The sequence below is a fragment of the Dromiciops gliroides genome, chromosome 4 (genome assembly GCF_019393635.1).
Source record: "Dromiciops gliroides isolate mDroGli1 chromosome 4, mDroGli1.pri, whole genome shotgun sequence".
NCBI classification, from domain to species: domain Eukaryota; kingdom Metazoa; phylum Chordata; class Mammalia; order Microbiotheria; family Microbiotheriidae; genus Dromiciops; species Dromiciops gliroides.
The window spans coordinates 241,862,091-241,889,195 of NC_057864.1; the positions used below are offsets into that span (position 1 = coordinate 241,862,091).

A 27,105-nucleotide genomic window follows, 5' to 3' on the forward strand; every position below is an offset into this window, starting at 1 on the left:
CATTGTGGGGAAGGTAGATGGCGAAGTGGTTAAAGTGCTGGCCCTGGATTCAGGAGTACCTGAGTTCAAATACAGCCTCAGACACTTGACACTTACTAGCTGTGTGACCCGGGGCAAGTCACTTAACCCCCATTGCCCTGCCAAAAAAAAACAAAACAAACAAAAAAACACTGTTCTAAAATTTCTCTATAAATAAACAACTAGAAAATTAAAAAAAAAAAAGAAATCTCCATTATCACCAGAATATGGGCATTAGTTTAGGAAGTGAGAAAGGCCATGATTTCCCTGCTTCTCTCTCAAATCCAGAAGGTGCTGCCCATTCCCAACTACAGTCAAAGCATCTGATGATGGGACAACAGTTTTTGGTACAGGGGCATGAAGGCAGATCACCCTCCTGACAAGGAGGGCGGGGAGCCAGGGGGAGGGGCTTCAGGAAAGAGGTTCCCAGAGTTCCTCATTTTTACCTTCACAACAGCTCTGCTCCATGTCCCCTTCACTCCACTTCCTGCTTCCAGTCTCTCCTCCCTCCAGTCCATCCCCCCCTCAGCTGCCAGTGACCTTCCTAAAGCAAAGGTCTGGTCACATCACACCCCCAGCCCCCGTTCAGTAAACTCCAGGGTCTCCCTGTCACCTTCAGGATCAAACACAAGATCCTGTTTGCTCTTTACAGGTCTTAGTAACGTGGCTGCTTCCAACCTCTACACTCTTCTTACACTTCACTCCCCTCCACTTCCTTTAAGATGGACTCTTTGCTGTTCTCCCCACAGGACTCCACCTCTCAGCTCTGGGCCTCTTCACTGGCTTCCCCCAGGTCTCGAATGTGTTGCCTCATCACTTCTGTGCTCTGCCTTCCCTGGCTTCCTTCTAAATACTGTTCAAACCCAGGCTATTGCAAAGGTCCTTTCCTGGTCTTCCAACAACCCTCCTCCTGCTTGTGTTTTCCTTTTGATATTACCTTCCATTTGCCCTGTATATCTCTTCTATACACATAGCTGATCACATGTTGTCCCTTCCCATAAACTAGGAGCTCCTTGAGGGCACGGATGTTTTTGCCCTTCTCTGTATCCTCACCCCTTAGCACAGCACTTGGCACATAGGAGGTTCTTGGAAATTGCTTGTTGACTGACTGGATTCACAATTCAAGGGCCTACCTAGGTTAGAAATCAATTTCTGGGGCCAGCTAGGTGGTGCAGTGGATAGAGCACCAGCCCTGGAGTCAGGAATACCTGAGTTCAAATCCGAACTCAGACACTTAACACTTACTAGCTGTGTGACCCTGGGCAAGTCACTTAACCAGAATTGCCTCACTAAAAAAAAAAATTTTTAAAAAGAAATAAATCAATTTCTCATTCCCATCACCTGTGTGACCTTGGGCAAGTCATTAAAAAGTTCTTTGCTTTAGTTTCTTCATATGTAAAATGAGGGAGTTGGACTGGAGGATCTCTAAGGTCCCTTCCACTTCCGAATCTCAAAGCCCTACAAGTTATTAAACACACACAGAGGCAGCGAGTACTTCAGGAGGCTTCTGGCTGGGGTCGGGGTATGAGGAAGGAGCTAGAGTAGTTATTCAAACTGCTGTATCTATTACAGCCACAAGGGGGTGAGCTAGGCTGGAGCTAATGGCTCATGTATCAACACTTATAGACGACCTATCAGTTCCAGCGCTGAGAGAATGTCCTTGGTTACCCCAGTCCCTTGATATCTACACCTGGTCTCTATAACTCTCTTGTTTCCTCCAGTGTTCAAATCTATAAATTGTAATATTTTCTCAATACTTTGTAACTCTAGCTCATTGTCCTCATCTCTCTTGCTTCCCAGAATACTTTTCCCTCCTTATTGTGACCCCCAAAGAATTACTCACTAAGCGATTCCATGAATTTTTACTACAAAGAAAAGGAAAAGACTACTAGCATCTAATCGGACTTCCACAGGGAAAGAAGCCCCTCTGGTTCAACATGCATTGTTCCTTCTACATACACCCTCTCTTCTGCACCTGTATTTTTACAGATACATAGAAAGACTTTTTGAGAAGAGGGACAGTCCTTCAGCCAAGGACAAGAGTCCTTCAGGCTTCAGAGTTTCCTGGAGAAATGAGCAATCCTCTCATTGACATCATTGTCTGCTCCCTAGTCAGTCAACAACTCCCTACTGTGTGCCAGGAACTGTCCTAAGCACTGGGGATATGAAGAATAACAAAAAGTGCTCCTGCTCTCAAGAACCTTATACTTTAATGTTTCCAATCACTAGGTGAAACTCCTAGGAAGCCCCTGGTGAGTCCTGCCTTGCTGTCTCTCCATTACATGCTGTACCTGGAGACTTCCCCCGCCCCCAACCTTACCCCATGTGGTCAGGTGACTTCTGGGCATCTGCTCCTTCCAGCAGCACCTTCCCATACCTCCTTCTCCCCCACCCACCAGAAAAGTGAAAATGCCTGAAAAGCACCTGGTGCAAGCTCCAAACCAAGCTGAAACACACAGAATCCCTTCTGTCCTTTTAAAAAGTGTCCCCAGGCTGGCAAGTGGAATCTGCTCGACCTCTGAGACCTCCTTTCATCATAGTCCTGAGTCTTTTACTTCCAGCTTCTGTCTTCATCAGACCCTGGAGATGTCAACGTGCAGAGGCAACCAAATGCCCCCAGGTACGGTAAGAGACCAAGGCTGCAGGTGCTATACCTTTGATCATAACTGGTTTTTCTCCAGAGCATTGTCAGGGAGTTGAAGAGCAGACCAGGTGAGTGGGGACTTCCTTTCTGATGCAGGTGCTGACCCACTAAACTGAGGGAACCTTGGGCTCACTTACTGGGCTCCCCTAGAACTATTCCCTCTCCACTGATCTCTGGGGGGAGGGGGTAAGCCCCTTTTCCTCACCTTTGGTGCTTGGGGATGGCATTTTCCCTGGAAGATGCTCACCCAGAGGCATAACCAAGGTTGGATAAAGGGTGCTTGTCCTCAGGGCAACCAAATTTAGAGGGAATCATATTGGTGCCCCAGGATGGTGGTTTGCCGCTGCAGGCCTGAGGGGGTGGGGGATGGGGACAAGGCTAATTTGTGTATCAGCATCTGAGGCAACTAAGTCCAAAGATCTCATCTTCCCTCAGGCTCCTGCAAACCAGGAGAAGGAGCTTTGAAGAGGCTTAATTCAATTGGCCTATACCTGGGCACACATGAGCATGAAGGGTGAGTGTGCGTGTGTTCCCATAGTCTGTGGCCTCTTCAAAAGCAGGGAGTCCCTTAGCATCCAATATGGACTCCTAAGACCACACTCAGAAATGATGGGGAAGATTGAGCATGTGTAATGCCCACAGTTACCAACATGTTCCAATCATTTTATCAGAGACATCTGAGGAAAACACTTTTACTGCTTATGAAAGGGCTGGAACTTGGACCCACTGACAACCTCTCTTCAAATCTGGAATACGTCAGAATGAGCTTCCCCAAAGAATTCGTTCACATCAACAGAAACGTGTCTAGACCCACCCGTTATATCTGAAATGTCAACTCCACTAGAATCCATTTTAGTCTATTAAAAATGGAGTTAATTTAAGTATTTGTAAAAACAAGGTCATGGAACCCTGGTTACAAGCCCCTGTGCTGGAGGATCTGGGCCTTTTCCCTCTTTTGGCAGAGGAGGAGGCCTGTGATTGGAGAGCAGGGGCAGGGTCTCCAGGGCCTCTATTTCAGGAGAGGCCTCAGCAGAGTCCTCCCCATTCACTCCCAACCACAGTGCTGCTGTGCTCCTCTGCACCTCTCCAGCATGCCTTCCTTCCCCAGGAAAGTTCATTGGGAAATCTCATGATGCTGCAAGATTGAATCTGCCTCAGTGCTCACATCTTATCAGTACCCTCTGTCCCTCTGATTGGACCCTCTGAGCAAAGGCAAAGGCTGCAGGGCCTGTTTAAGGAAAGAGGCTCAGACACTTGACACAAAGTAAGAAGCGGATGCTGGTGGAGGGGTTCTCTCTTTTGGTTCCTGACCTCGCCATGGTGGGTCGGATGATGGGGGTCTCTTAGAAATAGTTAGATTTTTACCTTTCTCTCTGATCCTAATGCTCTTTAATAAATACTTAAACACTTAAATACTCTTGCTAAAGCTTATAATTTGTTGGTGACCATTCATTAGATTTTAGATAGTATAACTAGAATTTTAGCCCCCTTACAGATTTTTTTTTTTGCAGGGCAATGGAGGTTAAGTGACTTGCCCAGGGTCACACAGCTAGTAAGTGTCAAGTGTCTGAGGCCGGATTTGAACTCAGGTACTCCTGAATCCAGGGCCGATGCTTTATCCACTGTGCCACCTAGCTGCCCCCCCTTACAGATTTAATCAGTTTACAACTTTACCAAGAATGTATTAATGTCTCATTTTCCCCATATCCCCTACAACTTTTGTCATTTTCCTCTGCTGCCCTATTATCCAATCCAATAAAGTAGTACTCCCAAAATTGTTTTTAACTGCATCTCTCCAATCAATAGTAAGTTAGAGGGGTCAGCTAGTTGGCACAGTGGATAAAACATTGGCCCTGGATTCAGGAGGACCTCAGTTCAAATCTGGTCTCAGATGCTTGACACTTACTAGCTGTGTGACCCTGAACAAGTCACTTAACCTTTACTGCCCTGAAAAAAAAATTTTTTAATAGTGAATTAGAGCATTTTTTTATATGGCTGTAGATAGCTTTTATTATTTCATCTGAAGACTTTATATCTTTTGATCATCTACCAATTGGGGGATGGCTCTTATTTTAACACATTTGACTAAGTTCTCTATGTGTTTGAGAACTGAGGCCTGTCAGACAACCTTGCTTCAAATTTTTTTCAGTTACTATTGCTAACTGTATTTCTCTCTATCCTCTACCATCCCCATGACATTTACTCTATTTTCTATCTTCTTTCACCCTGTCCGACCTCAAGTGTTTTGCTTCTGACTGCCCCCTCCCCCAATCTACCCTCCATTCTTTCACCTCCCTATCCCCTTCCCCTCCTACTTTCCTGCAGGATAAGATATATTACTATACCCAATTGAGTGTGTATGTTATTCCCTCTTTGAGCCAATTCTGATGAGAGTAAGGCTCACTCACTCCCCTGCACCTCCCCCATCTTTCCCTCCACTATATAAGCTTTTTCTTGCTTCTTTTATGAGATACTTTACCCCATTCCACCTCTCCCTTTCCCTTTATCCCAGTGCATTCCACTCTCACCCCATAATTTTATTTTTTAAAGATATCATCCCTTCGTATTCAACTCACACCTGTGCCCTCTGTCTAAATATACTCCACCCATGTGCCCTAATAATGAGAAAGTTCTTATGAGTTACAAGTATCATCTTCCCATGTAGGAATGTAAACAGTTTAACCTTTTAATATATCCCTTATGGTTTATTTTTCCTGTTTCCCTTTTTATTATTCTCTAGGGTCTTGTATTTGAAAGTCAAGTTTTCAGTTCAACTCAGGTCTTTTCATCAAGAATGCCTAAAAGTCCTCTCTTTCATTGAATTCCCATTTTTCCCCTGAAGGATTATATTCCGTTTTGCTGGGTAGGTGATTCTTGGCTATAATCCCAGTTCCTTTGCCCTCCAGAATATTATATTCCAAGCCCTTCAATCCTTTAATGTAGAAGCTGCTTGATCTTGTATTATCCTGACTGTTGCTCCACAATACTTGAATTGTTTCTTTCTGGCCACTTGCAATATTTTCTCCTTGGCCTGGGAGTTCTGGAATTTGGCTATAATATTCCTGGAAGTTTTCATTTTGAGATCTCTTTCAGGAGGTGATCCGTGGATTCTTTCAATTTCTATTTTACCTTCTAGTTGTAGAATATCAGGGCATTTTTCCCCAACAATGTCCTGGAAGATGATGTCTAGGCTTTTTTTTTTTTTTTTGGTGATGGCTTTCAGAGAGTCCATTAATTTTCAAATTATCTCTCCTGGATCTATTTTCCAATTCAGTTGTTTTTCCAATGAGATTGTTCACATTGCCTTCTATTTTTTCATTCTTTTAATAGCTGGAAGCACATGGCTATGACACACAGGGATGCCTCCTCTCCCCTCCCATCCTGCTTATATGCCTTTGTCAGAAGATTCCAAAGATATGTACAGATTCCAAGGAAGACAGATCACTGCTATCAAAAGGGTATTCAGGAGAAGGAGAGCTGCAGGGTGAGGTATCACTAATTAGGGAATAAATGGGGATACAGAGAGATTTCAGTCATACCTGCAGAGTTCTATCCATGCCATGCCTCAACCAGGGCTGCTGCTGGGATCTGGAGTTTGGGGCATGAGAAGCACCGTGGGGGAGCAGAAGACCTGAGGTCAAGTCCTAACTCTGGCTTTCCCTACGTGTGTGGCTCTGAGCCCCTCACCAAACATTGCTGTACCTCAGTCTCTCCATCTGTAAAATGACGATTAACATTTGCACCATCAGTGTTACTAAGGCTTATAAAGCAAGATCTTTTACTCTGAACCTGTGAGCTATAGGAAGACTGTTAGAAAAGGAAGAAGGCAAAGCCCAGATCCTTACAGGGCAAACTAACGCTTGGTATTCGAAGCCCTTTGCTTCCCTGACCCTGACCCCAGCACCCAAATATGTGACTCTAGGATGTTGCCCCAACAATTGGTCACAATGGGCAGCCTAAATATCTTTACATAGTCCTATGTGTGTTGAGTGGGGAGTAGCAAAGGGCCAGGGAAACCCTTGATATTAACCAACCATAAGTGTAGAGGAAATCAAAATCACATAATTTGAGAGTCATTAGGCCCCTCAGAAGTCAGGTAGCCTAACCCAGTAATGTCAACCTCAAATAGAAACTTTTGTTGTTGTTGTTCAGTTGTGTCTAACACTTTGTGACCAAATTTAGGGTTTTCTTGACAAAGATACTAGAATGGTTTGCCATTTCCTTCTCCAGCTCATTTGACAGATGTGAAACCAGAGGTAAACATGTTTAAGTGACTAGCCCAGGGTCACACAGCTAGGAAGCATCTGAGCTCATATTTGGACTCAAGAGGATGAATCTCCCTGACTCCAGGCCCAGCACTCTATCCAGTGTGCCACCTAGCTGCCCCCACATAGAAATGGGAGTCACTAATACAAGGATTTGTGCAGACCACACATCTCCTTGGTTTTAAAATGAAATGTTACTGGGGAAGCTAGGTGGTGCAGTGGATCTGAGTTCAAATTTGGCCTCAGATACTTGACACTTACTAGCTGTGTGACCCTGGGGGGCAAGTCACTTAACCCCAACTGCTTCACCAAAAAAAAAAAAATGTTACCTGCTTTATTGCAATTTCACTTCTTTGTTAAATATTTCCCAACCACACTTGTGCTTCCAAAGCAGAGTCTTGCAGCCACTCAGCAAGCTGTGTACCTGACTCCTCTGGTCAATCCTATACCTGCATGGAATCTACACAGTAACAAAGCCCACGAGGGTTGGTCAACCAGTCACTACTTGAAGATTCTGCAAAGAGGAGCCAACAACCTACTGAAGCTGCCCCTTCTGCTCATGGACACCTGTAAATGTTGAGATGGGGGATGTGGAAAGGGAGACTGTGTGGGTCACAGGGATTAGGGATCAGAGTCAGAAAAGCTGCTCCACTTCTATCAGAGGTTTCCTATTTCAGTGAATTAAGTATTGTAAAAAATATTAACTATAACTTCTAATTTGAAAAACTTATAACTATAGGCTATTTGAAAAATTATAACCATAGCTGAAAAATTATAACTAGCTTGTAAATCCCTTTGTGATTGCCATTCAATGTAAAAAAATATTTTAACTGGTGGTACTAATCTGTAGACTCCTGGCTGGCTATCTGACTGCTTTTAATTTACTATGGGCCATTTTTGTTGTTGTTGTTTTTGTTTTTGGTGAGGAAATGAGGGTTAAGTGACTTGCCCAAGGTCACACAGCTAGTAAGTGGCAAGTGTCTGAGGTCAGATTTGAACTCAGGTCCTCCTGAATCCAAAGCTGGCGCTTTATCCACTGCGCCACCTAGCTGCCCCCCAAGTATGGGCCATTTTTTAAATCCCCTACAACTGCTTCTCACAAATTGAGAAGCAAACACCTGTTTTTTCAATTAAAGCAAATGGGTTTATTTAGATGAATAAACTTAGGGATAAAGGCAACAAAAGTAATATACGACCTGACTGCATTTGAAACCTTCTCTCCTGCCCTTCGTGCTTCGCTGACTGGGGGTATGCTGGCTGGCCTGCAGCCACACCTCACTAGTGTGGAAATTTATTTTGATTTGGGGACCCTACCTTTGGGCTGAGATTAAAAAGCCTTAGGCCCTCAGGGTCTTTTCTGTCGGAAGGGCTAGTGCCCCTCCCCCTGCGCTTCAGCTGGGCAGAAGCAGCCCCATGGGCTGTACAAGATGCCAGGTCGTACAGCTGGGGGGAGGGACCCCAGCTCCCTCCACCCTGAGAGGATCTATCTGAGAGATCCCGGGCTCGTCCAGGCCAGGCTCTGGCATAGCCTGTGCTGAGGTCCCAGGCACACAGGAGGGGCACAGGCCCCTGGAGCCCTGGAGCCCTGGGTATGGTACACACGAGACACTTAAGCGTCTCCCCCCAGCCACAGCACGAGGGCAGCCGGCAGATTAGCTTGCTGTGTGTGGGGGGTGCAAAAAGCCCCAAGATTTGAGTGGAGAGAAGGGATATATATAGACCTGGGAGTTAGACTGAGAGGGGGGAGCCGGACAAGATTAACGGGGCTGCCAAGATTAAGGAGGACACTGAGAAGAGGGCTAACAAGACGAACGGAACAGAGGACACTGGAGCACTAGGAGAACAGAAGGAGAGGTTGGTGAGAGAGAAACACAGGGATTCAGCGGTGGCAGTATGGAGAGGAAAGTTAGAAGCAGAGGGAGAGACAAAGTGAAAGGGGCTCAGAGTTAGTGAAAGGAGCTGGGCAGTGAAAGTGGAACATACCCTAAGGCAAGAGGTGGCAATGCCACAGCAGGTGGAAAGAGACCCACTGAACGCAGTCAGGTTGTACATTTTATTTCCCTGTATTCGTAATTTAAAATAGTATCTCATAAATAAACTCTGCTTTGATTATTTAGTTAAGAGGCTTCTTTTTTTTTCTTTTTTTTTTTGGCGTGAGGCAATTGGGGTTGCACTGGCCCTGGATTCAAGAGGACCTGAGTTCAAATCCGGCCTCAGACACTTGCTATCTACTAGCTGTGTGACCCTGGGCAAGTCACTTAATCCCCATTGCCCCGCAAAAAAAAAAAAAAAAGAAAGAAAGAAAAGGAAGTGGAGCAGTGTGGTGGAACTTTATAAACGGCCCACATTAAATTAATAGCAGTCAGAGAGCCAGTTAGTCAAAAGTCCCTAGATTAGTCCTCCAGTCAGATTAGGCCCCCCAAATTAGGCTAGTCAGTTAAAATATTTCTACACTAGGGGAAGCTAGGTGGCGCAGTGGATAGAGCACCAGCCCTGGAGTCAGGAGTACCTGAGTTCAAATCCGGCCTCAGACACTTAACACTTACTAGCTGTGTGACCCTGGGCAAGTCACTTAACCCCAATTGCCTCACTAAAAAAAAAAAAAAATGTCTAGGACAGTTAGCCTTCAGTCCTCTGCAACTTTCTCAGTCCTCTCCCTTTCACTCTTTTTTCTCCTTCACTCTAGGACCCCTGTACTTCTTCTCCCACAGACCTCTCAGCGTCTCTACCTTCTTGCTAGCTCTCCTCCACTTTCACTGTCAGCCCCTCTTGCTTTCACTGTTCCACTCCTGTCTCTGTCTCTGTAGCGTTTCCCTGCATCTCCTACCGACCGACCTTCTACGGTCTCCCCCCTTGTAGAGTCTACACGATAGCAAACCTTCCTTCTAACTGCCAGCCCCCTTTCTTTCCATACCGTTTTTCTGGCATCCTCCCTGACAATCTAACTACCCAGGTATATAAAAGGCCTCTCTCCTTGGGAACCCCAGGGCCAAGTCCCCACACACATCAAGCTAATTGTTTAGCCCCCCTAGGGCCTTGGTCGGGGTCTCCAGGGAGCCATGTGTACTATACCCAGGGCTCGTGCCCCCCACGCATGCCTGAGGCCTCCGAACCAGCCGTGCCATGCCAGGGTATGGGGTTTTCATCTGCTCAGCTTAGCCTGGCTCCGAGGCCCCTGCAGCTGAAACGGAGCGGGAGGAGGAGGGGGAGAGGGAGGGATGGCTTCGTTGGGGAGCCTGAGGCTCTAATTTTAGTATTCATCAGATACAAAAGAAAGATTTCCATACTGCTACTTGTAAGTCACAGGGGAACAGTGAGTCTTGTGAAGAGAGAGAACACAAGTCTCCCATGCACAGTACTCTACAATGGGATGATTTAGGCAAGAAGAAGCATCTCCTATCTGGCCAGTAGAGTACAGAGATGATCACAGAGGCCAGTGTCGGGAGAGAGAAGCCAGAGGTCAACAGGAATTGGAGACTTGAATATACTTGTTTTCTTTCTCACAGGGCAATTTTCTCAAGCTGAAGATAGAAAGACAGGTTAAAGGGAATCCTCAAAGTCACCTCTGACCTCAAGCCTCTCATTCTGAAAAGCCTGCCTCACCCCCAATCCAATCCTCACCCCAACCACTCCCATACCCTCCTCTGTTTGGCCCCCTTTACACCAGCCCCTCTCCAGCTCCAGGACTCCCACAGTCTCACCTTTGATTGTAAGAGAGACATCTGACCCCTGGGCACCGTCACTGCCTGGAGACAAAGGAGGTAAACAACCCAATCAGGGACATATTTTCCAGAACTGGGGCATGGGAAGGGAAGAGAACACCAAGGAAAGGCTACTGGGGTAAACCTCTCCTCTGTCTTCTCATTTCTCATGTCCCAGAGATACCATGGGCTGGCCCCTTCTTCCTACCCCCCATGACAACCCTGTACTTACCTGCAGCCTGAACATAGTCCCCTCCTTTTCCACCTGGAAAAGAAAAAATCATTGGGGAATGCAGGAGAGATCATACTAAGGTCCCAGAAATTCACTGACTTGTGATAGAGACACACCAAATTACAACTGTGATGTCATGCCCCTGCCCCCTCCAGTCCAGCATCTACATCTAACAGGAAGAGAGAAAAGAGGCACCACCAATGGATACTTCCCAACCTCAGGTTCTGCATCATTGGGTGTCCAAATCTGTTCTACAACCCCCAGCTGGGAGACCCCCAGTTCCTTTGGCAGAAATCCCCATACTCATTTCTGGTCTGAGTCTGAAGCAGTTTCCCCTCAGCCAGCCTGTTATAGACACTGCAAGACATCCTCCAGAAAAGTGTTTTCTATTTACAGGCTCGTTCATCTAGAGTCTTAGGGCCTCTAACAGTCTCTTTGATGGAAAGAAACAACTTGGGGACAGACAGAGAAGCTGCCAAGTCAGGGGAAGCCAGAATCTCCCCTGTGGCTACTGCCTGGTGACCCCCTTCCAGTCTTGCCCACCTGACTTCTTGTGCCTCCAGATCATAACTCCAGCAATGACCGCAATGAGGAGGAGGACAACAGCAATGCCCCCCACAATGACCCAGATGGAGGAGGACTCTGGCTCTAAAATGGAAGAGGGAGATTAGAGTCCCTGAGCCCTCTGTGGCCTGAGAGTCACTAACTCCTTCCTCAACCTCCCCCAATACCTCTATGTCCCTCTGCTCTTTCTGGGATGTGGGAAATGGCCTTTCCCCCAGCCCCTCCTCACTGTTCTTACCCCATTTCAGGGTGAGGGGCTCAGGCAGCCCTTCATGCTGAACCAGGCAGATGTATCTCCCTTCCTGGCCCGAGGGCATCCCCACAGCTGCCCACTTCTGAAAGGTCCCATCTCCTGCAGGCCTGGTCTCAATGGACTCTGTATCTAGCAGCTGTTCCTCCCCATCCCTGAGCCAAGTCAGGGAGATGTCTGCAGGGTAAAAGTCCTGGACCCGGCATCGAAGGGTCACCTCCCCATTGGGTTCAGTGTGATGGGTCACTCTGGCAGAAGGCGGGTCTGTGGACAAAGGTCAAAGGCATTTACAGGGGCCTCCCTTCTTCAAAAGCTAAGGTCCACAATGGGGGCACCAAAATAAGACTGGACATTTGAGTAAGAACACAAGGCCTTGGCCAGGGTAACCCGTGCACCTGAGGTCACCTATGAATCCAGAGACAGCTCCTGAGACTGAGAGGGAAACAAAGAAGTATAGGTGGCCCCATTTCACAGGGAAAAAGAGATGCTTGGCCCCACCCCTCCTTTGCTTATATACAGGTGGGGACCAAGAACAGGCACACCTCAGCTGTGGAATTCCTGGGTCAGAAATTCCCTTCGGGGAGGGGAATATGAGACATAGAGAGAGTAAGAGAGGAAGTGAGGTGGAGCTCCCCACTTCAAGGGAGGCTCCAATTGTAATGAAAGGGACCAACGCTTGGTCGTTTGGTCGTGCCAGATGAACTGCCTCATACTTTGTCAGGAAATGATTGCTCTCCCTGAGGCAACAGTACTGCCTGTTCTTTCCTGCAGCCCAAGCCAAGTCATGAACAAACTGAACTGGAGCTAGATTGCTACGGAAACAGCTTTTGTCTCTTTGGATTCCCTGTGTCCTCTTCCTTCCCTCTCCAGGATCCTCAACAGTTTTAATTCTACGGCCTCCGGGTCCCTTGGAAGGACCTAAAGAGGAAGGTAAAGGGGCTCATAAGCCTCGTGGGGTAAGGAAACATAGCCCCGGTCTGACGCACTGAGCACTGCGCACTGCACCCTGCACCCTCCACCCTCCACCCCCACCCCCACGCAGCCCCCGGTCCAGATGCCTCTAACGTGGAGCCCACAAGTAGAGTCCCAGCCACTAACTCTGCCCCCACCTCCACCTGATAGGGGGTGTCGGAGGGGCAGGGCAGGCCAAGCCTCGAGCACCCAAACAGGCAGTACCTGCCCGCTGCAGCGTCTCCTTCCCGTACTCCAGGTACTTTTTCAACCACTCAACGCAGTTCTGCTGCAGATAAACCTTCTGTCTCTGGGCGATGCTGCGTTCCGCCTCCCACTTGCGCTTGGAGTTCTCAGCCGCGGTATCTGCGGCGGTCCAGCTCAGCGTCTCCGGATCCAAGGAGATGTAGTCGTGCCCATCGTAGGCGAACTGCTCAAACCCACGCCGGAAGGTCCCGTCCGAAGACGCCTCGCAGCCGACCAAGCGCTGATAGGTGTGAACTTTTGACCAACCCCAGAAGACTAGTCAGTCAGTCCGCCCACACGCTCAGCTGGGCCCAAGAACTCCCCCGACTTTAAGGGGTCTATCTGAAACGTGGCCTCCGGGAGTGTACATGCCCCTTCACGATCTATCTTCTCCTGCCCCGCCCTTCTTCTCCCCAGCCTAAGACCCAAGCCTGGGTGGGCATAACGAGAGACCCTGGTACCCTATGGCACTCACCTCCCTCGCTCCGATTGTAATAGGCCTGCAGGTTCTGCAGGCCCACTTGGAAAGTGTGCGCGGTCTCCCTGACGATACGTGAGTTCCTCTCCTCGTGGTCCTGGCCGATCTTGTCCACCCACGGCGCCAGGTGCTCCTCCCTTTGACTCGAGCTGTGGCTGTCGAAGCGCACGAACTGCTGGTCGTCCACGTAGCCCACGGAAATGAACCGCGGTTCCTGGAGCCCGGGCAAAGTCATGGAAGTTTGGAAATACCTCAAAGAGTGAAATCCTAAGGACAAACATATCGATCGTGGTTCAAGGCTAGCAATGACTGTGCACTGCCCTCCCTCAGGGCCTCTGGCCCCTGTAACAAAAGCCGAAGCCTACTCACTCCAGCCTGAGAACCTTCCGGCCACCGTCTTACCTCTGACTCCTCCCCCATTTCCCCTTGTTATGTACCAGTCTGGTCTCTTTCGATTCCCCGACGACTCCTCCCAATATCAGACTCAAAACGACGTCCCTTCTGAATACCGCCTCTTAGTTACATTTATATAACGCATCTAAAATTTCAAAATTCCTCACAAAACTACCCTGAGATCCAAAGCTTCTCTTTCCTGTGAACCCCTTCCTATCGCCCCAAATGTGACTCCGCCTTCCGAATCTCTCCCCCGTACTCTACGTCCCAGGCCTCCTACCCTTCCCCTTCCCTAAGTCCCCCTGTCCCCAGACTTCCACCCAACCACCTCCTCCCCCATCCTCTCCTAGGACCTTCCTTTCTAAGCATGCCACTCCCCTTTCGATACCGAAGACCCCTGCTAGACTCTGCTTGCTAGCTTTGCCCCCGGCATCCCCAGGACTGTTTTCCCCAGATCTTCAACCCGTCACTTCTGCCTCAGCAAATCGTTCTGAACACTCCCAAAATTAAGAGGCAGTAGATCGAGACCCCCACCCACCCACCCCGCCCCCAGGCCGGAAATAAGCAAACTTATTCACTGCCCGCTTCTTTTCCACTATCACCACCCCCTTCCCTGGTTAGAACAAACCGAACCTGGAGATTAGGAAATCTTTCCCCAGGAGCCCAAGATGGGGATGGGAATGGGGATGGGGATGGGGATGGGGATGGGGAAGGACTCTCTTCACACAATAATCAATCTCTGGTTAATCTTCACAGTCCCCAGGCTTCAGTTTAATTCTATTAACCCTACTCACCTAGAAAATAAGCTGGAGAAGGAAATGGTAAACCACTCTCGTCTCTTTGCCAAGAAAACCCAAAATGGGGTAACGAAGAGTCAGAGACGACTGAAAAGAACAACAGCATTCTTTACTCACTTGCTTTGGGATCTGACCGGACCACAGCCGCCAACAAAAAGGAGAGCAGAAAAGGTTGCATGTTAGAGAACCAGAGCCTTCATGTTCGAGAGCCCTTTCTCAGAAAGTGAGCAGGAAATAGCAAGCAGTCTTTACCGAGCCTGCCACCCAATGGAGATTCTTACCCAGAATTTCGTTTACAGAATATAGCGATCAAAGCAAAACTGAAACTGAACAGCCTCTGCATAGTCCCTAAACTTTCTATTCCTCGCCAAGGACAAAGGTCCGAACTTGAACTTGAGAGTGCCCATCAAGGAGTATCCTAATATCCAACTCTTTCACCTTTCTGCCTCCATACTGCCTCAGACTGACACTTTTCCCCACACATCTAGAAAGTACTCCTTCACAGAAGTTAATCTGTTTGGGAGTGTAGCCTACCTTTGGAGACAGGGTGAAAATTTCAGGAGAGACCATTTTGTTTCTTAAACAGGGAGAAAAGTGGAGAGGAGAGACAAAAGGAAGAAGAGATGAGGTATGGACATGGGAGCCAGGGATCTGCTGACATACAAGCTAGGAGAAAGTGTGTCAGGAAAACTTGTTTAAGGAAGGTGGGCCAGATTTGATCAAATTACTACCACCGTCACCCAGTCAAGTCGTTATAAAAACTGACTACCCAAATAAAATTTAATTTAATTTAAAAATTTTTTTTAAATTTTAAAAGTGACTACTCGTGACATTTTTTTACATTTTAATCACAAAAGTATTTTATTATTTTCTAGTTACATGTAGATATAGTTTTCAACATTTGTTTTTATAAGATTTCTAGTTCCAAATTTTTCTCCCTCCTTCCCCTCTCCCCAAGAGAGCAAGCAGTCTGATATAGGTTATATTTGTACAATCACATTAAACACATTTCTGCATTAGTCATACTGTGAAAGAAGAATCAGAACACAAGGGGAAAACCTCAGAAAAGAAAAACAAAAAGTAGGAACTGAATGTTTCAATCTGAATCTTAGAGTCCACAGTTCTTTTTTCTGGATTTGGAGAGCATTTTCCATCATGAGTCCTGTGGAACTATCTTGGACCCATTGTATTGCTGAGAAGAGGCATAACATTTTAATGAGGCTGGAATACTTCTCTGAATTGAAAAAGAGAGGGGGAAAAAAGACTTTAGTTGAGCAAACAAATTAGCCACCTAACAAGTTAGGGTGTTAAACAGCTGACCTCTGAGGAGGTCCAGATAGTCAAGACTCAGGTAATGGCTGAGGAATGAAACCCCCTATATGAGGAAGTGGGGGTGAGGAGGGAATTTGAAATACTAGCTAGAGAACTGGCATTGAAGCCAGAAAGACCCTGATTGAAGCCCCAGTTTTGAGGCATCCTAGCTATGTTACTCTAAGGAAAAAGATATGGACCCCAGTTCAAGCCTAGCAGTGACTATATACCACCTAGGGTCAGCTAGGTGGCGCAGTGGATAGAGCACTGGCCCTGGATTCAGGAGGACCTGAGTTCAAATGCAACCTCAGACATTTGACACTTACTAGCTGTGTGACCCTGGCAAGTCACTTTACCCCAATTGCCTCACCAAAAAAAAACAACCCTATATACCACCTGCCCAGCTCCTGCCAGGCATCTGAGGCAAAGAATGAGGTGACCTGAGCAAACTCCCCCTCCATCCTCCCAGCTACAACCACTGCTCTCCCTCTCTCCTTCCTGCCTCTTTTACCTTCTCCTCTCCCCAGTATTCTCCTGTATCCTGTCAATGTTTCTTATTGGTCCAGTAGCTCTTCTTCAAAGCTGCTATTGGGGTAGGGAATAGGGATAAGGATAAACCTGTCACTCTTCCAACTCTCAGACTCCACCCAAACACCCCTTTTGGAGATACTCCTCTCCCAGTGATCTCCTGCTCCAGCCAATAGTACTTACATTTATATAATTCAAGTCATTTAATTTCTTGGTATTCTCTTGTCAGCTCTCTAAAGCTCTATAAGTTGCAAAGAAGGTGCTGACTTGAATTAGTAGAAGGAGTTTCATTCCCCAGGAGTTCCCTATACCAACTAAATGACAGGTTTATCCTTATCCCTATTCCCTACCCCAATAGCATCTTTTAAGAAGAGCTACTGGACCAATAAGAAACATTGCATCGGGGGCAGCTAGATGGCGCAGTGGTTAAAGCACCGGCCCTGAATTCAGGAGTACCTGAGTTCAAATCCGGCCTCAGACACTTGACACTTACTAGCTGTGTGACCCTGGGCAAGTCACTTAACCCCCATTGCCTGCAAAACAAACAAAAATTAAAAAAAAAGAAAGAAACATTGCATCCTGTGGGAAGCAGACACACACACTCCAGACAGAGGTGGTCAGAGAGAGATAATCACCCAAGGAAGAAAGCAGCTTCAAAGAACATTATCCAGACAATCAAGAGCTGGGCTATGGAAAAAAGTAGATCCTGGGAAAGAAGTATGAACTTTCTATGGAAAAAGTCAGGCTTGGGGCAGCTAGGTGGCACAATGGATAAAGCACCAGCCTTGGATTCAGGAGGACCTGAGTTCAAATCCAACTTCAGACACTTGACACTAGCTGTGTGACCCTGGGCAAGTCACTTAACCCTCATTGTTCCCCCCTCCCCCAAAAAAAGAGTCAGGCTTTCCAATAGGCTGCAGAGTACCAGGAGTTGTGAATGCCCTGGCCACAAGTGCATAATGCACTTGTAACTCATTACTACTCAAGCATTTCCACCAAGCTATGATCTTGAGATCTGGGAAGGCATTCTAGGAAGGGAGCAAAAAAAGAAAAAAGATGTAGCACAGGCATAGGTGTGATTATTCAGATGTGATATTTTAAATCTATATTGTGTGATCGCCTTAAATTGGAAGCTTTAGCACCAGTCTTTGGGCATTAAACATTTATTAAAGCATACAGGTATTAATATGGAGTTCAGAAAGTTAAGAAAAGGCCTATCTTGCATAGAGTTCCAGCCTGGTTGGGTTCTTCCTCAAGTCCTCCTCCACAAGCCTGCTTTAATCAAGAACTCTCCAGCAAGCTGATTGTGGAAGCTTTTTATAGGTCTGGAACAGAGGCAGTCCTTACACACTGCTTCAAGCTGATTGGTTGGCATCATCCAAATCCACTGGTTTTGAAGGTGTTCTCAAGTTGAGTTCACAGTCTAGCTTCTGAGAACAATACCTTCTTAAGGGTTAGCCAGGTGTGATTACAATCCAATTAAGTAGGCTAATCAGCAGTCAATCACTCTCACTTGATTCAATCAGTCTAGATTAATCTCCAGGTGGGTCTTTGAGTATCTGCAAAATCCCATTATTTCATCACACAGAGGAGCAGAGCCTCAAGAAGGCAAATTTGTGTTAAACTATCATTTTGCCAGTACTTTTGGTAGAATGCATCCTGATTGACGCATAGATCTCCTTGGCCCTTTTTCCCCGTCACTCTGGGCTTTACATTCTTATCTCAATTTCTTTGCTTTGGAATACCTAGAAATTGGTTCCTAACCCATGCTTTCCTCTATTTCAGGCTTGAACTTTGTACCCTAATGCTTTTTTTTTTTTTCACAGAAGGGATTGCCCCTGATGTCCAGTGATTGCCTTCACAACTGACACACATCAATCTTTTATTGGGGATCTACCAGATGGTGGATCAAGCTTGCCTTGATTGTGATAACACATCTGGCTCTGCCCCTCTTCTCTTTGCCTATGCTCCCTCCTCAGGCTTGTGTCAACTAGGTACTAGAAGCATTCCTGACACTTCTGTGTCCCTAAGAGCTCATGGTTAAAGTAATATTTTGTTCCTTTTTCAGGAGCAGTAGTGAACAAAGCTTCAGAAAGTAGAGTCAGTCAGTTCAAAATATTTGTTGTTGTTAAGGCATTTACAACTCTTCATGACCCTATTTGGGGTTTTCTTGGCAAAGATACTAGACTGGTTTGCTATTTCCTTCTTTAACTCATTTTATAGATAAGGAAACTGAGGCAAATAGAGTTAAATTATTTGCCCAGGGTCATACAGCTAGTAAGTGTTAAGTGTCTGAGGCCAGATTTGAACTCAGGTCCTCCTGACTCGAGGGACAGTGCCACCTAGCTGCCCCAGGGGATTTTAATTTAATTTAATTTAATTTAATTTTTGCATCAAAAGTCTTTTTAAGTGCTTACTATGTACTAAGTCCTGAGGAGACAAAGAAAGGCAAAATCACAGTCTTATCTCTCAAGGAGCTCACAATCTAATGTGGGATTTGTCTTGTTTGTTCAGTCATTTTTCAGTTGTGCCCAACTCTTCATGATTCCATTTGGGATTTTCTTGGCAAAGATGCTGAAATGGTTTGCCATTTCCTTCTCCAACATGTTTTACAAATAAGAAACAGAGGCAAACATGGTTAAGTGACTTGTCCAGGGTTACACAGCTGGTGTCAAATTTGAATTCAAGTCTTCCTGTCTCTAAGCCCAGTACTCTACCCACTGAGCCACCCTGCTACCCCAATGAGGGGATACAATATGCAAACAACTATGCATATACATACCAGATATGTATACAAGGTAAATTTGAGGCAATCTCTGAGGAAAGGCACTTTGGGGGTAAGGAATGGAGAAAAGCTTTTTGTAGAAGGTGGGATTTAAACTGAGGCTTGAGGGAAGCCAGGACTTAGAGATAAGGAGAGAAAGAATTTTAGGTATGGGGAGCAGCCAGTGAAAGTACCCAGAGTCAAGAACTGGAGTATCATGGTTGAGGTGTAGCAAGTAGACCAGTATCACTACGTAGTAGAGTTTGTGAAGGGAAGTAAAAATGGAAGAAGTCTGGAAAAGTAACAAGGGATCAGATTGTATACAGCTTTAAATGGCAACAGAAAGGTACCAGAAAGATATTGGAGTTAATTGAGAGAGGGAGGCAGGGAGGAGTGAAACAGTCAGACTTGCATTTTAGGAAGATCACTTTGACAGTCAAGTAGAAGATAAACTGGAGGGTCAGCTAGGTGGCACAGTGGATAGAGCACCAGCCCTGGATTCAGGAGGACCTGAGTTCATATCCGGCTTCAGACGCTTAACACTTACTAGCTGTGTGACCCTGGGCAAGTCACTTAACCCCAATTGCCTCACGAAGAAGAAGAAGAAGAAGAAGAAGAAGAAGAAGATAAACTGGAGGGGGGAGAGAATCGAGGCAGAGAGACCAATAGGTAAGTTACTGCAGTAGTCCAGATGTGAGGTGATGAGGTACTGCACCAGGGTGGAGGTTGTGTGAGTGAAGAGAAGGAGATATATAAAAGATGTCGGAGGCAGCTAGGTAGCACAGTGGATAAAGCACTGGGCCTGAATTCGGGAATACCTGAGTTTAAATCCAGCCTCAGACACTTGACACTTACTAGCTGTGTTACCCTGGGCAAGTCACTTAACCCCCATTGCCCCGCCCCCCCCAAAAATGTCAAGAAGATAGATAACACTTGTCAATATATTGGTTATACTAGGTAGATTCAAGTGAGAAGTCAAGGCATGACTGAAGTGGTGAGCCTGGTTGACTTGGATAAGGGTGCTCTTGAACTGAAAAGAGTCTGGGAAGACTTAGGAAAAGTTCTGTTTTGGAAGTGTTAAGCTTTGAGATGTCTACAGGACATCTGGTTCAAAATGTTCAATACACAGTTGGTGATATAAGCTCAGGAAGGAGGTTAGTAGGATGGATAAACAGGTCTGAGAATCCTTTGCATAGAAATGATCATTGGATCCATGAGAGTTAATGAGATCAGAAAATGAGATGGTACAGAGAGAAAAGAGGAGGCCCAGGTCAGAGTCTTTCGGGACACTCACAGTAAGCAAGCATGACTTGGGAAGAAGAGCCAGAAAAGGTAGGAGGAGAACCAGGAAAGAAAATGTCTCAAAAAACTAAAGAGAAATCTCCAGAAGATGATTATCAGTGTCAAAGTCTGCAGAGAAGTCAAGAAGGAAGAGAATTGAGAAAAAAAGGTTCGGCAATTAGGAGATGATAACTTTGGAGAGAGTAGTTTCAATTGAATGATGAGGTGGAAAGTCAGGAGAAAATCAAATTGATTCCATTGCTTGATTGATTCTATTTTTGTAATGAATTCTATTTGAAGTTGATTTGACTCTGTATTTTGTATAACTACCTAACTTTGTCTCTGAGTTGAGAAGTTTGTAGGCTTAGAAGGTCAGCCTTCCTCTCTGAGATAAGCTGTCCCAAACTGTTGTTTAGTCATTTTTCAACTGTGTCCAACTCTTTGTATCCTCATCTGGGGTTTTCTTTGGCAAAAATACTGTAGTGATTTGCCATTTCCTTCTTCAGATCATTTTACAGATGAGGAAACAGGGTTAGGTGACTTGACCAGGGTCATACAGATAGTGTCTGAGGCCAGATTTGAACGCAGGGAGATGAGTCTTCCCGACTCCAGGCCTGGTACCCTATCTGCTGTACCACCTACTTGCCCAAGTTGTCCCATAAATCACCTTAATTCAAAGAAATATATTATCTCTACATATCTTGCTGCCCATGTACAATTAAGGAAGACCTGTTATCTTACTAATGAGCCTCACATACTTGTGTACAGTAACAAGCCTTGCAAGGTGCAGGTGGGTGCCAGGAAGTCTTTTATTTCTTTTCCACTAACAAACCCTGCAAGAAGTAAATGGGCTCCATAATTCAATCAGCACTCCTTAATGACAAGGAGGGGTTGTTGCTAGCCCTGCATTCCAAATTTCCAGGCAATCCTATTGTTTTCCCATCCATGATGGACTGCCTTCTAGTTTTTGGATGTTCCTCCTTTTGTCTGTAAAAATTATCTGTCTGCTCTAATTTGAGGTCTTTTGGCTTGCTGAGGAGCTAAAGATCCCTCTCATTAGTAAATGCTAGCCTTACCAATAAATTGAATGTGCTCAGAACTTTGCTCCTCAGTTTACCTTAATGTCAACCATGGCAATCAGACTGCAAAGGGTTAGAAAAGAGTAAGAGAGGAAGTGAAGGAACCAACTGTAGATGATCTTCCCAAGGAGTTTAGCCACAAAAGATAGGAGAAATATAGGACAATAGCTAATGAATAGTAGGATCAAGCACAAGACTTTTTTTGTTTTGTTTTGTTTTTGTGTTTTTGGTTTTTGGTGAGGCAATTGGGGTTAAGTGACTTGCCCAGGGTCACACAGCTAGTAAGTGTTAAGTGTCTGAGGCCGGCTTTGAACTGGGGTCCTCCTGACTCCAGGGCCGGTACTCTATCCACTGTGCCACCTAGCTGCCCCTATGAGACTTTTAAGGAAAGAAAAGACATGGGTTTGTTTGTGGGAAGCAGGAAAATATCAGTGATAAAAGAGAGAGTGAAGTTGATAGAGGAGTAAATCTGCTGGAGAAGAGGGCATGGGATCAAGAGTACTACAGAGTTGACCTACTGTGATGGACTATATTCTTCTCACCAATGCAATGGTACAGAAGAGTTCCAGGGAACTCATGATAGAAGAAGATCTCCAAATCCAAGAAAAAAAAAAGAAAGAAAGAACTGTGGAGTATAGATGCTGATTGAACCATATTATTTCTTTTGTTTTGGGTGCTGTTGTGTTTTTTTTTTCTATTTTGAGGTTTTGCATCACTGCTCTGATTCTTTCTCTTGTAACAGGATTAATGCAGAAATAGGATTAATGTTATTATGTGTATATATATGTGTGTGTATATATATATATATCTATATGTATATGTATAGAGATATATAGATATAACCTATATCAGATTACCTGCTGTCTAGGGGAGGGGAGAGGGAGGGGAGGGAGGGAGAAAAATCTGAAATTGTAAAGCATGTATAAACAAAAGTTGAGAACTATCTTTACATGTAACGGAAAAAATAAAATATCTCATAAAAAAAAAGAGTACTACAGAGTGGGGCAGCTAGGTGGCGCAGTAGATAGAGCACTGGCCCTGGAGTCAGGAGGACCCGAGTTCAAATCCAGGCTCAGACACTTAACACTAGCTGTGTGACCCTAGGCAAGTCACTTAACCCCCATTGCCTCTCAAAAAAAAAAAAAAAGAATACTTTAGAGGGGTTAGTTTTGGCAAGGAGAAGAACCTTCTCTTTGGATGAGACAGAACTGAGAAAAGACATCCAAGTGATGTAAGATGAGAAGGGGGGGCAGCTAGGTGGCGCAGTGGATAGAGCACCGGCCCTGGAGTCAGGAGTACCTGGGTTCAAATCCGGCCTCAGACACTTAACACTTACTAGCTGTGTGACCCTGGGCAAGTCACTTGACCCCAATTGCCTCACTAAAAAAAAAAAAAAAAAAGATGAGGAGAAGGGGGAAAGAGAAAGGTCCGATCTCAATTTTTTCTTGGTGAAGGTCCTTGAGGCAAGGTTCTCAGCTGGGAGATTCAGGAGAGAGAGTTCCCCTTTTTCCTTTCCCACTTCCACTTCCCTCAGAGAGATCCGTCTCTCTAAGACTCTCTAAGAGAGTTCCATGGGAAGGTTAAGAAAGAATGAAAAGATTTGGAATGGCCACTGTAGTGAGGAGGATAGAGAACTGACCAGAGAGGTGTAAAATGATTGATTGCATTGCTGCAGTGAGGGCCCAGTTAAGATTATGTAACATAAACTTGCTGTATTGATCCAGTCAATATCATTTCATGATTTCCTTTATCTCCATCCAGCAGCATGTGAATAGGCACAAATGTGGCAGATGAGGGGAGTGATCTAAGGTTGGCACTGAGCAAGAGATGAACAGTTATAGGATAATGGAGCAAGGGACTCAAGGGTAAGGATAATGTAGAATTGAACTGGTTCATCAAGATGTCCAGATCAGGAAGGGAAGAGGGTGTTCCTGGTACCAGGATGATAGCCTGGGGGAGAACTGAGGAGTAGAAGGAATGGAGGTCATGCTCAGGGTTAGGCAGAAAGAAAGATAGATTGATAAAAGATTATGACCAGATAAAGGAATTCCAGAGTTAATGAACATGGAAGTAAAATACTTGAGGGTCTTGGCAAGATAGCTAAGGTAGAGTGGAGGAGTAGGTGACTGGTGAACTGGGAAGTTAAGGTTCTTACAGGAGTGTCTATGTGTATGTTGAATGTGTATATGTATGCCTTCTAGTCTGAGGGCAAGATTTGGAGAAGAGAAGGCTGTGAGCCAAGCACTGGACTAATTGAGGAAGGAAGAGGAGTGTGCTAGGATTCAGTGAATAAAAGTTGTCTGAATACTGGTTTTATGATAAATTTGGATTGAATGAACCTTAAGGGAGGAAAAACTCCTGAGCGATTGTGAAAGAAAATCTGGAAGTGGCAACAGGGAGCAAGGAGTAAACCAGCAAGTCGGGAAGGATAAGTAAAAATTCAACTAGTAATGGAAAGGATAGGCAGAGATGCAGTGCCATAAGGAGGGATCCAAGTCTTTGACAGATGGATCTCTCTGAGGGAAGTGGAAGTGGGAAAGGAAAAGGCTCAAAATTTTTTAAAAAAGTTTATTCACTATGCACAATTCCAGAATGCCTGGACCAGTGAAAGGAATAGGTAGGTCTGGAGTGAGACATTTGAGGGGTAGATTTGAAAGGAATGGAAGAAAGAGAGTAGGTGGTGGGGAATGGGGAACAGGGTTTTTATGACAGCCAAGAGTATAGGGAAAATATAAAGGAGTGGGATTATAACCATTGAGAAGTGAATCAAGTCAGAGTATCAATATTATCATAAAAAGGAAGTGGTGAGGGAAGGGAAAGTTTTATATATATATATATATATCCCTCACCATCCTTTCCCTTCTCTCACCACTTCCTTTTTATGATGGTATTGATATTCTGACTTTTATATACATATGTACATATGTATGCATGCATACATATATGTATATATGTATGTATGCGCATAGTACCTACTATGAGCCAGTCATGGTATTAAAAACATTTACAAATATTATCTCATTTGATTCTCACAACCCTAGAAGGTTGTTGAGGAAACTGAAGCAAACAACTTAAGTGACTTGCCCAAGGTCATACAGCTGTATAATGTGTCCCGGGTAGGATTTGAATTCAAGTCTTCCTGATTCCAGGCCCAGCACATTGCTCCACTAGCTGCCTCAAGGAACAGTGAAACATGGGATGTAAGAAAGGCAGTCAGGTAGTAGGCCATAAGATTCAACATCTAAGTGAAGGGGAAGAGAAGTATGACGTGAGTCAGTTTCTAGGAATATTTACTGGTACAGAAATGATCTGAGTCTATTCAAAAATGGCCCCCAAGACCAAGAGCTACCTAAGCTCTTAAAGGGTGTTATGGTGATAGGCCCCCTCTTTGTGTACCATTAAGGCTACTGACACTGTAATTCAGTCTAGGCAGCTGAAACCCTCTCTGTCACTGAATGTAAGAACATTAGTGTTTAGTGAAAGTACAGGGTGGAAAATGAGGCTGGAAACCGTAGTTCACATAAAGCAACAGGCTCTCAAATCAATGAGTAGGGGGCAGCTAGGTGGTGCAGTGGATAGAGCAGCGGACCAGGATTCAGGAGGACCTGAGTTCAAATTTTACCTCAGACACTTGACACTTACTAGCTGTGTGACCCCTTGGGCAAGTCACTTAACCCCAATTGCCTCAGCAAAAAAAAAAAAATCAAAAACCAAATCAATGAGTAGACTCATTATTTAAAAAAAAAATCTATGGTAAGCAGTAGAATGACTCAGTCTTGATAGAGCTGGGAGTGGCCCTGGAGAAAATATTCCAGGAATGAAGATAAGGAGAATATTTCATAAAAAGATGATTCTTTGGAGGAAAATGAAATGTGAAATTGTTTGGGGACACTGATTGAAAGTGAAGTGAGAGGTAAGATTATAGAACCAACATTTTTAATTTAGAAATAGACAAGTGGCAGTGGCAGCAGTGAGATTTCCAGAACAGGGGCCAAAGTGAGTCATGTTTGTCAATGTGTCCAATGCCATAAAATGTCGTTATATCCCTGGGGCAGGGCAGGTATGTAAACAAAAATGACCAGTGTTGCAGCCACCCAGAGATGAAAGAGAATTGTCATGGCTTCAGGAAAAAAAAAAAAGTCTTGCTTCCTGATAAGGTCCTTGACCTAAGAACGTTTTGCACAAGACTGGACATATCAGAAGATATTGTGTCATATTTACAGCCATCAAAAGTCCCAGATGATATAAACAACCTTGAACAGAACCTATGGTGTGTGGCCAGGCTGTTGTGTCAGAGGTGGAGTACTTGCTTTTGTACTGAACCTTTCTAGGAGGAAAATACAAGTCTGAGCAGAAGTACAGGAGCTCATGAGACACTGGCTTTCCCAGGTACGGGCATCAAGTTTGCCTGCTTGGGGGGAAGACAGGTGGGCCCCATGCAGGTGTCAAATGCCAGGTTCTGGTAGTTGAAGTAAGAAGGCTGAAAAAAATTGTCACCTATAACATGACCTTTTGGGGTGACTGATTTGCCAGTGGCCCAGTTCAGGAGTTCTCTAGAGTGTGTCTGGCTTTGCAATCTAGCTTCTGACTTCAACACTGGATTGAAAATGCCCTCTTCAAGGGGCAGCTAGGTGGTGCAGTGGATAGAGCACTGGCCCTGGATTCCGGAGGACTTGAGTTCAAATCTGGCCTCAGACACTTAACAATTACTAGCTGTGTGACCCTGGGCAAGTCACTTAACCCCAATTGCCTCAAAAAAAAAGAAAAAAAAAAAAGAAAATGCCCTCTTCAAAGTCACCAGTGATCTCTCGACAAATCCCATGGTCTCTTTTCAGTCTTCATGCATCACACTCTATCTGCTGCATTTGGCACTGCTGACTACCTTGTTTTCTAGGATACTCTCTCCTCTCCAGGTTCTCCTCCTGTTTGACTGTTCTTTCTCTGTCTCCTTCACTGATTCATCTTCCTAATCATGCCCCCTAAGTGTGGGGGTTCCCAAAGCTCCCCTTACTTTTTTACATGATAATAAGGACTCACATTTGTATAAACCTTGTGTTTATAAAGCATTTTCCTTACTACAGCTGTGTGAGGAAGGAAATGCAATAATTGTGGCTTCCTCAAAGAATCTCTCATTTTTCATTGATATAGGCATTTCCTGCAAGGTGTCTCCACCCATCAAACACCCTCTCATCCCATGCATTCCTTATTCTTGTTGAAGAATTATCAAAACAAAGTAGTAGAGTCCTTCCTCTAAGGTCTGTTTTTTTGGTTTGGGGTTTGGGGTTTTTTTTCCTTATTTGTTTTTTTTTTTAAATAAAAGTATTTTATTATTTTCCAGTTACATGTAGAAATAGTTTTCAACATTTGTTTATATAAGATTTCAAATTTCAAATTTTTCTCCCTCCCCTCCTCCCCCCCAGACAGCAGGCAATCTGATATAGGTTATATATACACAATAACATTAAACATATTTCTGCATTAGTCATACTATACAAGAAGGATCAGAACACAAAGGAAAAACCTCAAATCAGAAAACCAACAGCACGAAAAACAAAAGAAATAGTATGGTGGTTTGGGTTTTTTTTTGGGGGGGGGGTTGGTTT

At 45.1% G+C, this 27,105-nt stretch overlaps 1 protein-coding gene and 2 long non-coding RNA genes across 10 annotated transcripts; 1 reads left to right on the forward strand and 2 right to left on the reverse strand.

The window, feature by feature from the left end:
- Positions 1–1,746: 1,746 nt before the first annotated feature.
- LOC122753164 lies at positions 1,747–3,599 on the forward strand. The gene is made up of 3 exons (XR_006356252.1): positions 1,747–2,638; positions 3,098–3,176; positions 3,334–3,599. It is a non-coding gene; the product is annotated as an uncharacterized LOC122753164 (long non-coding RNA).
- A 4,449-nt stretch (positions 3,600–8,048) lies between these two features.
- Positions 8,049–8,868, reverse strand: LOC122753163. Its single transcript, XR_006356251.1, has 2 exons — positions 8,202–8,868; positions 8,049–8,145 (listed from the first exon to the last, which is right to left on the reverse strand). It is a non-coding gene; the product is annotated as an uncharacterized LOC122753163 (long non-coding RNA).
- A 975-nt stretch (positions 8,869–9,843) lies between these two features.
- On the reverse strand, positions 9,844–14,847 carry LOC122753160 (DLA class I histocompatibility antigen, A9/A9 alpha chain-like). 8 transcript variants are annotated; one of them, XM_044000315.1, is made up of 8 exons: positions 14,657–14,732; positions 13,347–13,616; positions 12,851–13,126; positions 11,663–11,938; positions 11,404–11,508; positions 10,861–10,893; positions 10,629–10,673; positions 9,844–10,448 (listed from the first exon to the last, which is right to left on the reverse strand). In XM_044000315.1, exons 1-8 carry the CDS (start codon positions 14,715–14,717, stop codon positions 10,444–10,446), a joined length of 1,071 nt encoding a protein of 356 aa, XP_043856250.1. In that variant the 5' UTR covers positions 14,718–14,732; the 3' UTR covers positions 9,844–10,443. The 8 variants fall into 8 exon arrangements, with proteins under 8 accessions (XP_043856250.1, XP_043856245.1, XP_043856249.1 ...); XM_044000310.1 differs by having other exon boundaries at positions 14,537–14,675; XM_044000314.1 differs by lacking the exon at positions 11,404–11,508 and having other exon boundaries at positions 14,537–14,675.
- Positions 14,848–27,105: the final 12,258 nt, after the last annotated feature.